Source organism: Oncorhynchus keta, chromosome 6 (genome assembly GCF_023373465.1).
Source record: "Oncorhynchus keta strain PuntledgeMale-10-30-2019 chromosome 6, Oket_V2, whole genome shotgun sequence".
Taxonomy (NCBI): Eukaryota; Metazoa; Chordata; class Actinopteri; order Salmoniformes; family Salmonidae; genus Oncorhynchus; species Oncorhynchus keta.
Genome location: NC_068426.1, coordinates 23730881 through 23744021, shown reverse-complemented (window position 1 = coordinate 23744021; position 13141 = coordinate 23730881). Strand labels below are relative to the sequence as shown.

General features: G+C 43.1%; 1 protein-coding gene across 1 annotated transcript in view; it reads left to right on the top strand.

Moving 5' to 3' along the window:
- The window catches only part of LOC118384861 (nuclear pore complex protein Nup214-like), a 54422-nt gene that overhangs the window by 23281 nt on the left and 18000 nt on the right, over positions 1 to 13141 (top strand). Inside the window, 5 exon segments of the mRNA XM_052521163.1 lie at positions 8199 to 8277; positions 8871 to 8943; positions 9209 to 9311; positions 9441 to 9490; positions 10055 to 11599. Coding sequence (XP_052377123.1) covers positions 8199 to 8277; positions 8871 to 8943; positions 9209 to 9311; positions 9441 to 9490; positions 10055 to 11599 — 1850 coding nt within the window.

The following is a 13141-nucleotide window of genomic DNA, read 5'->3' as shown; positions in this document are numbered from 1 at the left end:
AACTAGAATCTATTAAGAAGAGTGCACCATGTTTTGTAGACTTGACCCATTGCCAAAGTTTTAAAAAATGGTTTTGTTTAGGAGTGTATGGGTGAATTGAGTTATTGGATAACGGAAATATGCTAAAACGCACCAATGTGATCTCGCTAGCTTGTGCTTGGCAATGCCCACCACCTTGCTTGTTCTGCGCACTATGCTTGATTTGCTCCCATTGAAAATGACACCAGTGACATCTTGAGTTAGTTACCATTAGAGTTCGACCGATTAATCGGAATGCCTGATTAATTTGGGCCGATTTCAAGTTTTCATAACAATCGGAAATCGTTATTTTTCGATACCGATTTGGCCAATTTTTATTATTTTTTTAATGTGTATATATTTTTTACACCTTTTTATTTAACTAGACAAGTCAGTTAAGAACACATTCTTATTTTCAATGACGGCCTAGGTACAGTGGTTAACTGCCTTATTCAGGGGCAGAACGATAGATTTTTACCTTGTCAGCTCGGGGATTCAATCTTGCCCAATGCTCTAACCATTAGCTAGCATGAACCTTATCTTATAAAAAACAATCAATCATACTCACTAGTTAACTACACATGGTTGATGATATTACTGGTTTATCTAGCGTGTCCTGCGTTGCATATAATCGATGCGGTGCGCATTTGCGAAAAAGGACTGTCGTTGCTCCAACGTGTACCTAACCATAAACATCAATGCCTTTCTTAAAATCAATACACAGAAGTATATATTTTTACACCTGCATATTTAGCTAAAATAAATCTGGGTTAGCAGGCAATATTAACCAGGTGAAATTGTGTCACTTCTCTGGTGGCTGTTGTCGATATGTTCCTGGTTCGAGCCCAGGTAGGAGCGAGGAGAGGGAAGGAAGCTGTACTGTTACACTGACAATAGTAAAGTGGCTATAAGAACATCCAATAGTCAAAGGTATATGAAATACAAATGGTATAGAGAGAAATAGTCCTATAATTCCTATAATAACTACAACCTAAAACTTCTTACCTGGGAATATTGAAGACTCATGATAAAAGGAACCACCAGCTTTCATATGTTCTGAGCAAGGAACTTAAACGTTAGCTTTCTTACATGGCACATATTGCACTTTTACTTTCTTCTCCAACACTTTGTTTTTGCATTATTTAAACCAAATTGAATTATTTATTTGAGGCTAAATTGATTTTCTTGATGTATTATATTAAGTTAAAATAAGTGTTCATTCAGAATTGTTGTAATTGTCATTATTACAAATAAATAAAAACAATCGGCCGACTAATCGCTATCGCCTTTTTTTGGTTCTCCAATAATCGGTATCGGTGTTGAAAAATCATAATCGGTCGACCTCTAGTTACCAGTATATTTCGCACTGCCTGATGAGAGAGCTTATCCCTGGAAGGGACCCTGTTGGCAATAGGATTTCACTGGCTTTTCTTGGCCTGACTTGGGCATGCTTGAGTGAGTGTGGGCTTCAAGATGACAGCATTGGCACCCCACAGTTCAAACTCATCACCATGTGATTAAACTTTGTCAGAAGTTGTCACAGCTGTCACTTTACACTACACATCCTCCTCTGTCTGTAACCTCACTGGCTATACGTCTATAGCGGATGATCCAGGATCTATTAGCGTTTAGATTGCATATCTGTCAAGCCTGTTCAGTGTGTCTGTCTTGTTTAGTGCTTAGGCTATTTCCTCCACAGACACACACACACACAGTCCTTTGCTTGTGTGTCTATTGATCCATGCGGGCTCCCCAGGGTGACGTGGTGCTCATACTGATGCAGCACTGAGACGGCCATGAGGAAAGCGGCTGATGAGCTGAGTGATCATCCCCAGCTCTGCCACCTGCTCTTCTCTGTCTCTGCGTCTCTCTCTAAATAGTTACAATGCAACTTCAGTTAACATGGAATTCTGAAGGCAATTTAGTTCTTAAAATGACACGGCAATGCATTCTCGGAGACAGTAGATATTTTACTAAATAAATAATGTATTTCAAAATAACCAGGGTAAAGCAATGAATGTACAGGATGATGTGATGGCAAAATGATGTACTAATGTGATAAGCTTCAGAATCAGAGTCAGACAGGGAATGGGGATTAGAGGGCCTAAGATCAAACAAACAGTTATTCTTTATATTTCAGAATGAAACAAGGCAGGCAGGGATTATAGGAGAAATATAGATAGTAATGATAAAAGTAACAGATACAGGTTACACACACATTCAAAGCAGGGAAAAGATGGGTGGAATAGCATTCCTCATGAAGCTGGTTGAGAGAATGCCATACGTGTGCAAAGCTGTCATCAAGGAAAAGGGTGGCTACTTTGAAGAATCTCAAATATATTGAGTTGTTTAACACTTTTTTTTTTTTACTACATGATTCCATATGTTATTTCATATTTTGTATGTCTTCACTATTATTTTTACAATGTACAAAATAGTAAAAATAAAGAAAAACCCTTGAATGAGTAGGTGTGTCCAGACTTTTGACTGGTACTCTAGTCAAAAATGTTGAAAGAAATACCGTGTAAAATTCAAGTCAGTTGGGAGTAGGTTTTTGAAGTCCCAATACCTTGTTCATCGGGTCTATGACCTGACGTATAATACAACAATTGACACAGGAGTGCTAATCCCACACACAAATTCTAATGGTGTGAAAAGTATGACTTCAAGTTAACTACGAGGACTATACACTATAGAGCTTTACCACAAAGATTAGAAGATTAGAATACACAACCAAGACAATTGTTTATGGATAACCAAAAGTAACTAATGTGCATTCAGATAAACGCTAAATAGTATATCGACCTGGGAGTGCCTGACTTACAGAACGAGGAAGACCGTATGGGGTTTGGTTAACCCTGGGGCATTAAAATGGTCACCCCACTGGAACTCTTTGAGTTGCTTTGCAAAGTGGGTGGGACTGGTTGAAATTGGGAACAAACTAGGCAGCTTTTGCCTCTTTAGGGGCATCTTGTGTCATCTGTGGCCAATGGACTACCTGGAGCAGTGTATTGCATGTTGAGAGACTATCCTCCTGCAAGAGTTGCATGTACATATAAAGAGCTTGTTGGCTCTGGGAAATACACACATAAATTATGACTGGTTCAGGTTGTGTACCCTGTAATGTATAGGCTTTGATCACTAGCAATGCTAACGTGGTCACGCAAACAAAAATAGTACGCCTAACTCAAAGAGCAGGGCACTTTCAGACAACAGTTATAGGTTGTCACCTAACGTAAGTCTCAAATCAAAATTATGGCTCAAGGTCAAGTTACACTATTATGGGCAATGGAGGTTGAGCAGCCTCATTAACTATCAGAAAATCATTAGCAATACCAGCGGACACTGAATATTACCTGGATAAAACTAAATTGGACACCTAATTAAAAGAGAAGGGTACCAAAAGATATAGCTTATCAAAATTACAATTATTCAACTAATTAAAGTCTGCTGTAGTCTTTGAGGGAGTATGGCAGCTCCCCTTGAACTCACTATCAGAAAAATAAAAATGGTAGTTAGGTTGATCAGACCTTACTCTATTACTAGCAGGAATTCAATAATCGTAGGCTACCAGTTAGATACTGGACAGCCTAATTAGATATGTTCTCCAAAAACAGTAACTCAACTCAAAGGCACTATATTTAGCAGAAAAGCTAGGCTAATTCAATCATCACTGTTAATTAAAACACTACCTTAAAGTACGCCTTGTCCAAAGGGCTCAACACCATGTCCATCAAATTCCAATATCAGAATAATATGATTTGTCCAAGTCCATAGGTTACACAATGCAATAGAATCCAACAATAGAATTGTCAAAGAAATAGGGACTAGAGTATGAATCATGCACGACTGCCTTGGCTCCTAATCTGGGAGGAGGGATATATTCAACTAGGCTAAACTAAGGATACAGGCAAGCGATTATTCTAATAATCCTAAAACGAAACAAAGGAGACATACAGCGTGGATCTAATCATAAGGAACAACTTCATAGGCTTAATTCACAATAAGGATTTACAGAATACGCACCTGTTTCAGGCTAACATAATAGATTATTATTGACTCAAACTCATGTGGGCTCTCAGAATAAGGACTGTTGTGTTTGGACGGCGACCAGCCATATGGTTACTATTATGAACTACAAAACAGTCCAAGGACACCCCACACGGGGACATTGCAAGAATTCTCTGGACTATTGAAGTGCTTTGTTTTGGACTGCCTGCCAATGTCCTTGGAAGTCATTGGTTCCAGACAGATATACAGTACCAGTCAAGTTCGGACACACCTACTCATTCAAGGGTTTTTCTTTATTTTTGTTGTAGAATAATAGTGATGACCAACTATGAAATAACACGTGGAATCATGTAGTAACCAAAAAAGATTCTTCAGTGGCCACCCTTTGCCTTGATGACAGCTTTGCACACTCTTGGCATTCTCTCAATCAGCTTCATGAGGTAGTCACCTGGAATGCATTTCGATTAACAGTTGCCTTGTTAAAAGTTAATTTGTGGAATTTCTTTCCTTAATACATTTGAACCAATCAGTTGTGTTGTGACATGGTATGGGGTGGTATACAGAAGATGGCACTATTTGGTAAAATACCAAGTCTGTTTTATGGCAAGAACTGCTCAAATAAGGAAAGAGAAATGACAGTCCATCATTACTTTAAGACATGAAGGTCAGTCAATCCGGAACATTTCAAGAACTTTGAAAGTTTGTTCAAGTGCAGTTGCGAAAACCATTGCGCTATGATAACTGGCTCTCATGAAGACCGCCACAGGAAAGGAAGACCCAGAGTTACCTCTGCTGCAGAGTATAAGTTCATTAGAGTTACCAGCCTCAGAAATTGCAGCCCAAACAAATGCTTCAGATTTCAAGTAACAGAGACATCTCAACATCAACTATTCAGAGGAGACTGCGTGAATCAGGCCTTCATAATCGAATTGCTGCAAAGAAACCACTACTTAAGGACACCAATAATAAGAAGAAGAGACTTGCTTGGGCCAAGAAACACGAGCAATGGACATTGCATCGGTGGAAATCTGTCCTTTGGTCTGATTTGAGATTTTTGGTTCCAACCGCTCTGTTTTTGTGAGACGCAGAGTAGGTCAACGGATGATCTCTGAATGTGTGGTACCCACCGTAAAGCAAGGCGGTGTGGGGGTGCTTTGCTGGTGTCATGAATGTCATGATTTATTTAGAATTCAAGGCACACTTAACCAGCATGGCTACCACAGTATTCTGCAGTGATACGCCATCCCATCTGGTTTGTGCTTAGTGGGACGATCATTTGTTTTTCAACAGGACAATGACCCAACACACCTCCAGGCTCTAAGGGCTATTTGACCAAGGAGAGGGACGAAGTGCAGCATCAGATGACCTGGCCTCCACAATCTCCCGACCTCAACCCAATTGAGATGGTTTGGGATGAGTTGGACTGCAGTGTCAAGGGTAAACAGCCAACAAGTGCTCAGCATATGTGGGAACTCCTTCAAGACTGTTGGAAAAGCATTCCAGGTGAAGCTGGTTGAGAGAATGCTATGAGTGTGCAAAGCTGTCAACGTAAAGGGTGTCTACTTTGAAGAATATTAAATATATTTTGATTTGTTGAAGTTTTGTTTGTTTTATTTCATAGTTTTGATGTCTTCTATTATTCTACAATGTAGAAAATAGTAAAATAAAGAATAATAATACCCTTGAATGAGTAACCAGCTCGATCTCACCTATCTTTTCCCTGCTTTGAATGTGTGTGTAACCTGTATCTGTTACTTTTATCATTACTATCTATATTTCTCCTATAATCCCTGCCTGCCTTGTTTCATTCTGAAATATAAAGAATAACTGTTTGTTTGATCTTAGGCCCTCTAATCCCCATTCCCTGTCTGACTCTGATTCTGTAGCTTATCACATTAGTACATCATTTTGCCATCACAATATCCATTATTCATTCATCCTGCACATTCATTGCTGGTATTTTGGTATCATTTTCAGAACATAATTGCCTTCAGAATTGTAAATTAACCTTAGTTATAATTGTAACTATTTGGTGCCCTGTCAATAATTTCATAGTAATAAAGCATGCACATTCCATTTCACAACCCACCAACCTTATGTGAAACACACACACACTCTTATAACACACTCCCTGGCATATCTCCACTAGAGCGGGAGATGAGCTATGCCCCTAGTCAGGCTGATATACAGTATCTCTGATGTAGAGTCATGGCACAGTCGAGGTGAGTCCATCACACGAGCCATCAGCCCTGGTTTGTGTATGTGGCCCTCAGCCGAGATAAATAGACCCCAGCTAGATAGCGGGTCACTGCCTCCATCGCATCTGATTCACTGCCAGCATAGGCTAACAATCTGAGTGCATCTCTCCTCTCATTTCTCTCCTCTCCCAACTGTCTCTCCCCCGCTTTCATCCCTCACAGCACTCACTGCTCCAATCTCCCTTTTTTATCACTTTTTTTTCAGCCTCTCCCATTCTCTCAATCAAACAGCACCCTCTGTCCCCTCCCTCCCTCATCTTTGGTTCTCCCATCTCTCTCTCCCAGTCGCTCACTGTCTTTCATTTTCTCTCTGCCTTCTCCCAAAATCTTTCTCTTTCCATCTACGCTAGTGCTGATCGATTAACCAAATTGTCATTATTTTGTGGGGGTTATTAAACAAGTAATTGCCCGATGTCGGTTCATTCACGCCGTTTCTCCAGAGGGAAATCAAATCATTCACAAGAGAGTTGAAGTCTAGAACTATATGGGACACTGGGCTGAAGGAAGTTTTCAGTAAGCAAATATTCAACCTAGTTCAGCGCAGAAACATGGTAATTGTCTACAATGACCATAATCCATTGTGCCTGTTCTTTTCCGTCTATGATACAGATGGATACACTTTTACGCCTGCTACTTTAAGTTAGATACACACAGACTGCATAAGCCACCGCATGAGAGAGGAATGTACACAACGAGAGAAAAGGATAGAGAGTTCGTGAAAGTATGTCTTATTTACTAGTTAAAGTATTTAATCAGACACCTCTGCAACATATTTAGGCAGGCTAGCCTAGCTAAATAGGTTGATTAAAGACTGTACATTATGGGGAGAACAGAGAACATTAGATGGTTGGTTGGCTGGCTGCTACTGCCTAAGCAGAGATGAGATTATGAATTTAAGCAATTTAAAGTCATCAAATTAAACTAGTAATATACACGACTGAAATATTTTCTTATTTTCTCGCTGTGGAAAATTTTCAATGTTTTGGCAATTGAATATTCAATATTTTTGGCTTTGGAATTTCCATTAAAAAGCAATTATAATTTTTGTCATTATTTCATAATGCATTTAATGTTCAAGAAAAATAATGAATCTCTAACGGTGATTTATTTTTGAATAATCGAACCAAACAGACCTCAAAAACCACTAATCGCTCAGCCCTGATTTCCACCCCTTTCCTCTCTCTCTTTCTCGCCAACTCTATCGCTCTGAGATTATGTAATTAATGCAGAAACTCTCTCAATTTCTGCTGGGCCAGGCCTCGTTCCACTGTTGTGTTGAGGTTGAATACATTTTAGGCAGGACTCCCCCTGGGGCCATTTTCCAAATTAGCCCTGCTCACAATAACGAGTCCACCCCAGCCAAACCGTCAGATAGGGGGCTTATTTTAGAGATGCACTCCCCAGCCAGTCAGTCTCTCAGTCACAACACTGGGCCTGTAATGTCTATCCGCGTCAGTATGGTTCAGTTGGCTATGGTCTGTCTGTGGCAGTAGTTATAGGGTTGATGCTGGAGAATAATTAGTGCGGCAGTGCAGTTCACCATGGCTTTTGTTTTCTGTGTTCTATTCACTACTGTAGATATTGTGCATGGCCCTGGCTTTTATCTGGGACGACATTAGCCCTGGATTATGCCACGTATTTTCAGATGGGGCAGTAAATTATAGACTGATACAAAGTTCTAATGCGCACACACTCCAATTAATCAACGTGGCATGAATTGTTATCATACCTCATTTGTAGATATGTGCATGTCTCCTCATGACTGACTTGCATTCACTTACTTTCAGAAAGCAAATCCTGATGAGTGTGGTGAAGAGAAATTAGGCAACATTTAAAATTTGATGTGCTGTGTAAATCCAGGTCGTTGCTCAATTATTTTCTTTCCCCTCTCTCTCTCTCTCGCTCTTTCAGCTCGTCAGTCCCAGCCCCGGTTGGTCAGGTTGTTCAGCAGGTTTTGGCGACGGTAGCCAACACCAACCAGGCCAAACGAGTGAGTATGAAGAGTACATCTAACATCCTCCCAACTGTCAAGGCGTTTCATCTGTGTGCTTTCCGCTATCAGAGACTGAAAATCTGTACACCCCATCTCTAAGAACTCAGCACCTCCGTGTAGTTCCTGGAGTTCCAGTGTACTTGGCTGACCGCTGGCCTGCGATGTTATAGGATAGAGTGGAAGGTCATTATGACAGGGCTGTGAAATGTCCCAGGTTTCTCCCATGTGCCGGCGGAGGAGTGATACAAGTGGCGACTGGGTGGGAACGGATTCATACAGGGGAACTCTCTCGCACATCACACCTCAGTCCGAACCAGGTTCAAGTTGATGGGATGCATGACTCATAAACCTACACACAGAAACACTCACAGAAAGCACTGCGTATACGAACACTAAAACACTATTTTGCAAGAAACAGACTCCAAAGTCTGAGTAGTGAGATTAACTAAATTACATTTAGCTTTGAGTTAAGATAAACATGAACATTGATTGTTAGGTTCTCTAAAACACCCTCTTGCTTTGTGTAGTTATTCTTGAAGCCATGGGAATGAGAGATGTATAAACCTTCCATCTGTTGTTTTTCTCCTCAGAATTCTACTCAAGGCATACTGAAGGTGTCTGCTGAGAGTATCCGCTCAGCTTCCCCCCAGGGTTTTGTGTTTGGTAAGTACATAAAGATAAGATGTTTTAGATGCTCATCATATCAAGACATGTTGGAAAATGCCTTCCACCTTTTCCCAGGTAATATTTTTTTCAGGGGTCTTTATATACTACAAATCTACACAATTTCTGGTTGAAACCATTCATACATTACATCCATTTGATTACATTCATTATATTACATATTTTATTAGCTCTTTGTATAAGGTGTGTTAACTCTTTTGTCATGCTTATTTTAATGTCATCTCCTCCTGTCCCTCTCTCCCAGGCGGACCCCCTAAACCTGACGCCCTAGTTTCCCTGGCCTCCTCCAGCTCAGCCCCGTCACTAGGGGAGCAGAGCAGCAAAGCCTTCTCCTCCTTTACCACAGCGTGAGTCACTGGGGGTCAGGGGTCAGAGAGGGAAACTTCATGTCCGACCTTCTTGATCAGAAAACAGGAATGTTTTTTTTTAGCTCTGGCTGACCGTGTTTTCTCATACTTTATGATGCTTTCGGACAGGTCTGCCGGGGCCTTCAGTTTCTCCTCTGTGTCCCAAGGAGCTCCACCAGGTACCTCTCTCAAATATACAGCCATATATGCGACTCATTGGTGTTTTTAGACAGTAAAGTCAGTGCTATAGTTCATTGAATGCCATATCAATGAATTACAGTAACTTCAATTAATATCCCGGGTGTTTATTTTCTTAAATGACTAAAGACAGGCGCATTAGAGACAGGCGGAAGACACATTTAAGTTGAATGCATTCAGTTGTACAACTGACTAGGTATTCCCATTTCTTTTTGGGCCAGATGTCTATTTCTTTAATGCACACAGCTTTTGCTCGTTTGCATAGTTAATTGTTTAATTCCAGCATTCACTTACATAATTTAAATCAATTATCAAATAAAACCTTAAACCTCGTAAGCAATTAATTTAGACCCGCCATTTATTTTAAACAGCGGGTATTTACTTAAATGTGTGCGGTTGCCGGACTATTAAAAAGGATAGGCGGCTATTTGAGACTCAGCGTTTGATTGAAGTTTTGCGGTAGTCATGTATTAAATCTATTTGTTCAAAGTGTTTCAATGTCTGGCATAGTTTGTAAATCTGCTGTCCATGTTTCTTCCTCCCAGTGAAGGACGCCAGTAAATTCTTCTTTGGCAGCGCTGGCGCCACCGGCAAGATGATGTTCAGCTCTTCTGCCGGAGAGGAACCCTTCTCCTTCATCCCAAAATCAACTTCCCCCACCCTGGGGAGCACCAACTCCCCTCCTCCCAGCATGTCAGGGGAGCCTGTGAGGCCCACCCCCACCTTCAGAGTGGAGCCCCAGGCACCCAAGGTGGTAGGAGGAGAGACCCTGGGGAGTTTCTCGGGTCTACGCGTGGGTCAGGGGGATGAAGAGAAGCCCTCAGCGGCCGCGTTTAGCTTTGGCCAGCCGGACAATGGAATGGGGCTAGGTTTAGGTACGGGCACGGCCCAGTTTAGCTTCGGGTCGACCCTCCAGCAAGGAAAGCCAGCTGAGGCTGCATTTGGTGAGGCGGATTCTACCGTGACAGACTTATCCAAGACTGCATTCAAGCCTCCCGATCTGGCAGCCCTGTCGATCACCAAACCTGCGTTCTCCACGTCAACAGCCACATCCTTCAGCAGCCTCCTAGCTGCACCCCTCTCTTCCCCTTCCCCCACCTTGGAGGAAGAGCCCCCCAAAGCCCCCACCCCCTTATCAGACCCTACTCCACCCCCAGAGCCTGTTCCATCACAGCCCAGCCCCTCTGTCAGCCCCCCTGTTGCTGAGCCTGAGGTTACTACCTCCCCAGTGTCCTCAGTCACCCCTACCCCTACCATCCCTGAAAAGGCCACAACTTCCCCTGCCTCACCCCCCTCCCCAGCTCCCCCCATTGCCTCCAACACCCCTGTCCCCCCTGCCTCTACCACCCCACCAGCCCAGGCAGCCCCCAGCACTACCCCAGACCCTGCCCCCGAGGCATCACCACCCACTATCACCCCTACCCCGGAGGCCCCACCACCAGCCTACCCGGCCCCCAGCTCTGACAAACCTGGCTCCATCTTCACCCAGCCACCTGCCATCACCACAGATAGCACCACTATAGCTGTCACCATTCTCACGACGGTCATAAACACCGCAGCCCCTGCTGCCACCACCACCACCCCTACTGACTCCAACACCGCAGCCCCGGCCACAGGCACAGTTTTCGGACAGCCTGCTCCAGTGACTGCCGGCGGCTTTAGTTCCACTGGCTTTGGTGCTCCACCTGCAGGTGCAGGGGCTGGCTTTGGAAAACCCGTATTTGGGCAGACAGTTGGTGGGTTCGGCGAACCTGTTCCTAGCGCAGCCGGTGGCTTCGGTTTTGGCCAGTCTGCGTTCGGGGCCAGCCCTGGATTTGGACAGCCTGCAGCGGCCACCACTGCTGCAGCTGCTAGTACCGCTGCTAGTGGAGGTGGTCTGTTTGGAGCCCCCAGTGCCAGCAATGCCAGCAGTTTTTCCTTTGGCTCCCCCAGCGCCAGTACGGCCAGCAGTACGGGCACGGGCCTGTTTGGGCAGCCGAGCGCAACCCCGGCCTTCGGGCAGCAGAGTGCTGGGTTTGGACAAGGCTCTATGTTTGGAAGCAACACAACCACCACATCTTCTACTGGCTTCAGCTTTGGACAGCCTGCAGGTGAGTGTATCTGTGATATGTCACATGTTTGTGAAAATGCACTAATATGAAGTAGCTGTTAGGCCTCTGCATTCCATATCACAAAACTGGAAATGAATCGTCAATGTAATGTTATATATTTTATATGTGGCAGACAGCTCAGGACAGTGGTCTTATAGGAAGAGCGTCCCTTAGACATCACCATGACACTATTAAGTTGTTTTAAGCCTCTAGCATTTACACAGACGGCCACTCAAGCTGCCAACCTGTCTTTCTTATTGACTGGATGTACAATCTCTAGGATTCAGATGATACCTTAAATGCTTATGGATTGGATTACCAGATTCTAGTTGGTTTTGATTGATCTCCAAAATCCATATTTAGGACTACTAGGCTGGTATTATTTCAGCCATGGTATGTTGACCTATATAATTGCAGAATACAGCGCCTTCGCAAAGTTTTCAGAGCACACATTTTTTTCTCCACATTTGAAGTTACAGCCTTATTCTAAAATGTATTAAATGTGGATTTTTCCTCATCACTCTACACACAATACCCCGTAAGGACAAAGTGAAAACAGGGTTTTCTAAATTTGCTTAGTTTTTCAATTAAAATGTAATCACATTTACGTAAGTATTCAAACCCTTTACTCTACTTTGTTGAAGCACCTTTGACAGAGATTACAGCATCGAGTCTTCTTGGGTATGATGCTACAAGCATGGCACACCTGTTTGGGCAGTTTCCCCCATTCTTCTCTGCAGATCATCTCAAGCGCTGTCATGTTGCATGGGGAGCGTCGCTGCACAGCTATTTTCAGGTCTCTCCAGAGATGTTAGATTGGGTTCAAGTCCGGGGTCTGGCTGGGCCACTCGAGGACATTCAGAGTCTTGTTCCGAAGCCACTCCTGCATGGTCTTGGCTGTGTGATATAAGTCCCTTTTTGGCAAACTCCAAGCGGGCTGTCATGTGCCTTTTACTGAGGAGTGGCTTCCGTCTGGCCACTACCATAAAGGCCTGATTGGTGGAGTGCTGCAGAGATGGTTGTCCTTCTGGAAGGACACAGAGTTTTGAGCTCTGTCAGAGTGGCCATCAGGTTCTTGGTCACCTCCCTGACCAAGGCCCTTCTCCCCCGATTGCTCCGTTTGGCTGTGCGGCCAGCTCTAGGAAGAGTCTTGGTGGTTCCAATCATCTTCCATTTAAAAATGATGGAGGCCACTGTGTTATTGGGAACCTTCAATCCTGCAGTAATGATTTTGGTACCCTTCCTCAGATCTGTGCATCGACACAATCCTGTCTCTACGGACAATTTATTCAACCTCATGGACATGCACTGTCAACTGTGGGACCTTATATAGACAGGTGTGTGTGCCTTTCCAGATCATGTTCAATCAATAGATTTACCAGAGGTGGACTCCAAGTTGTAGAAACATCTCAAGGATGATCCATGGAAACAGGATGCACCTGAGCTCAATTTCGAGTGTCATAGCAAAGGCTGAAATACTTGTGTAAATAAGGTATTTCTGTTTATTTTTAATAAATATGCAAACATTTCTAATAACCTGTT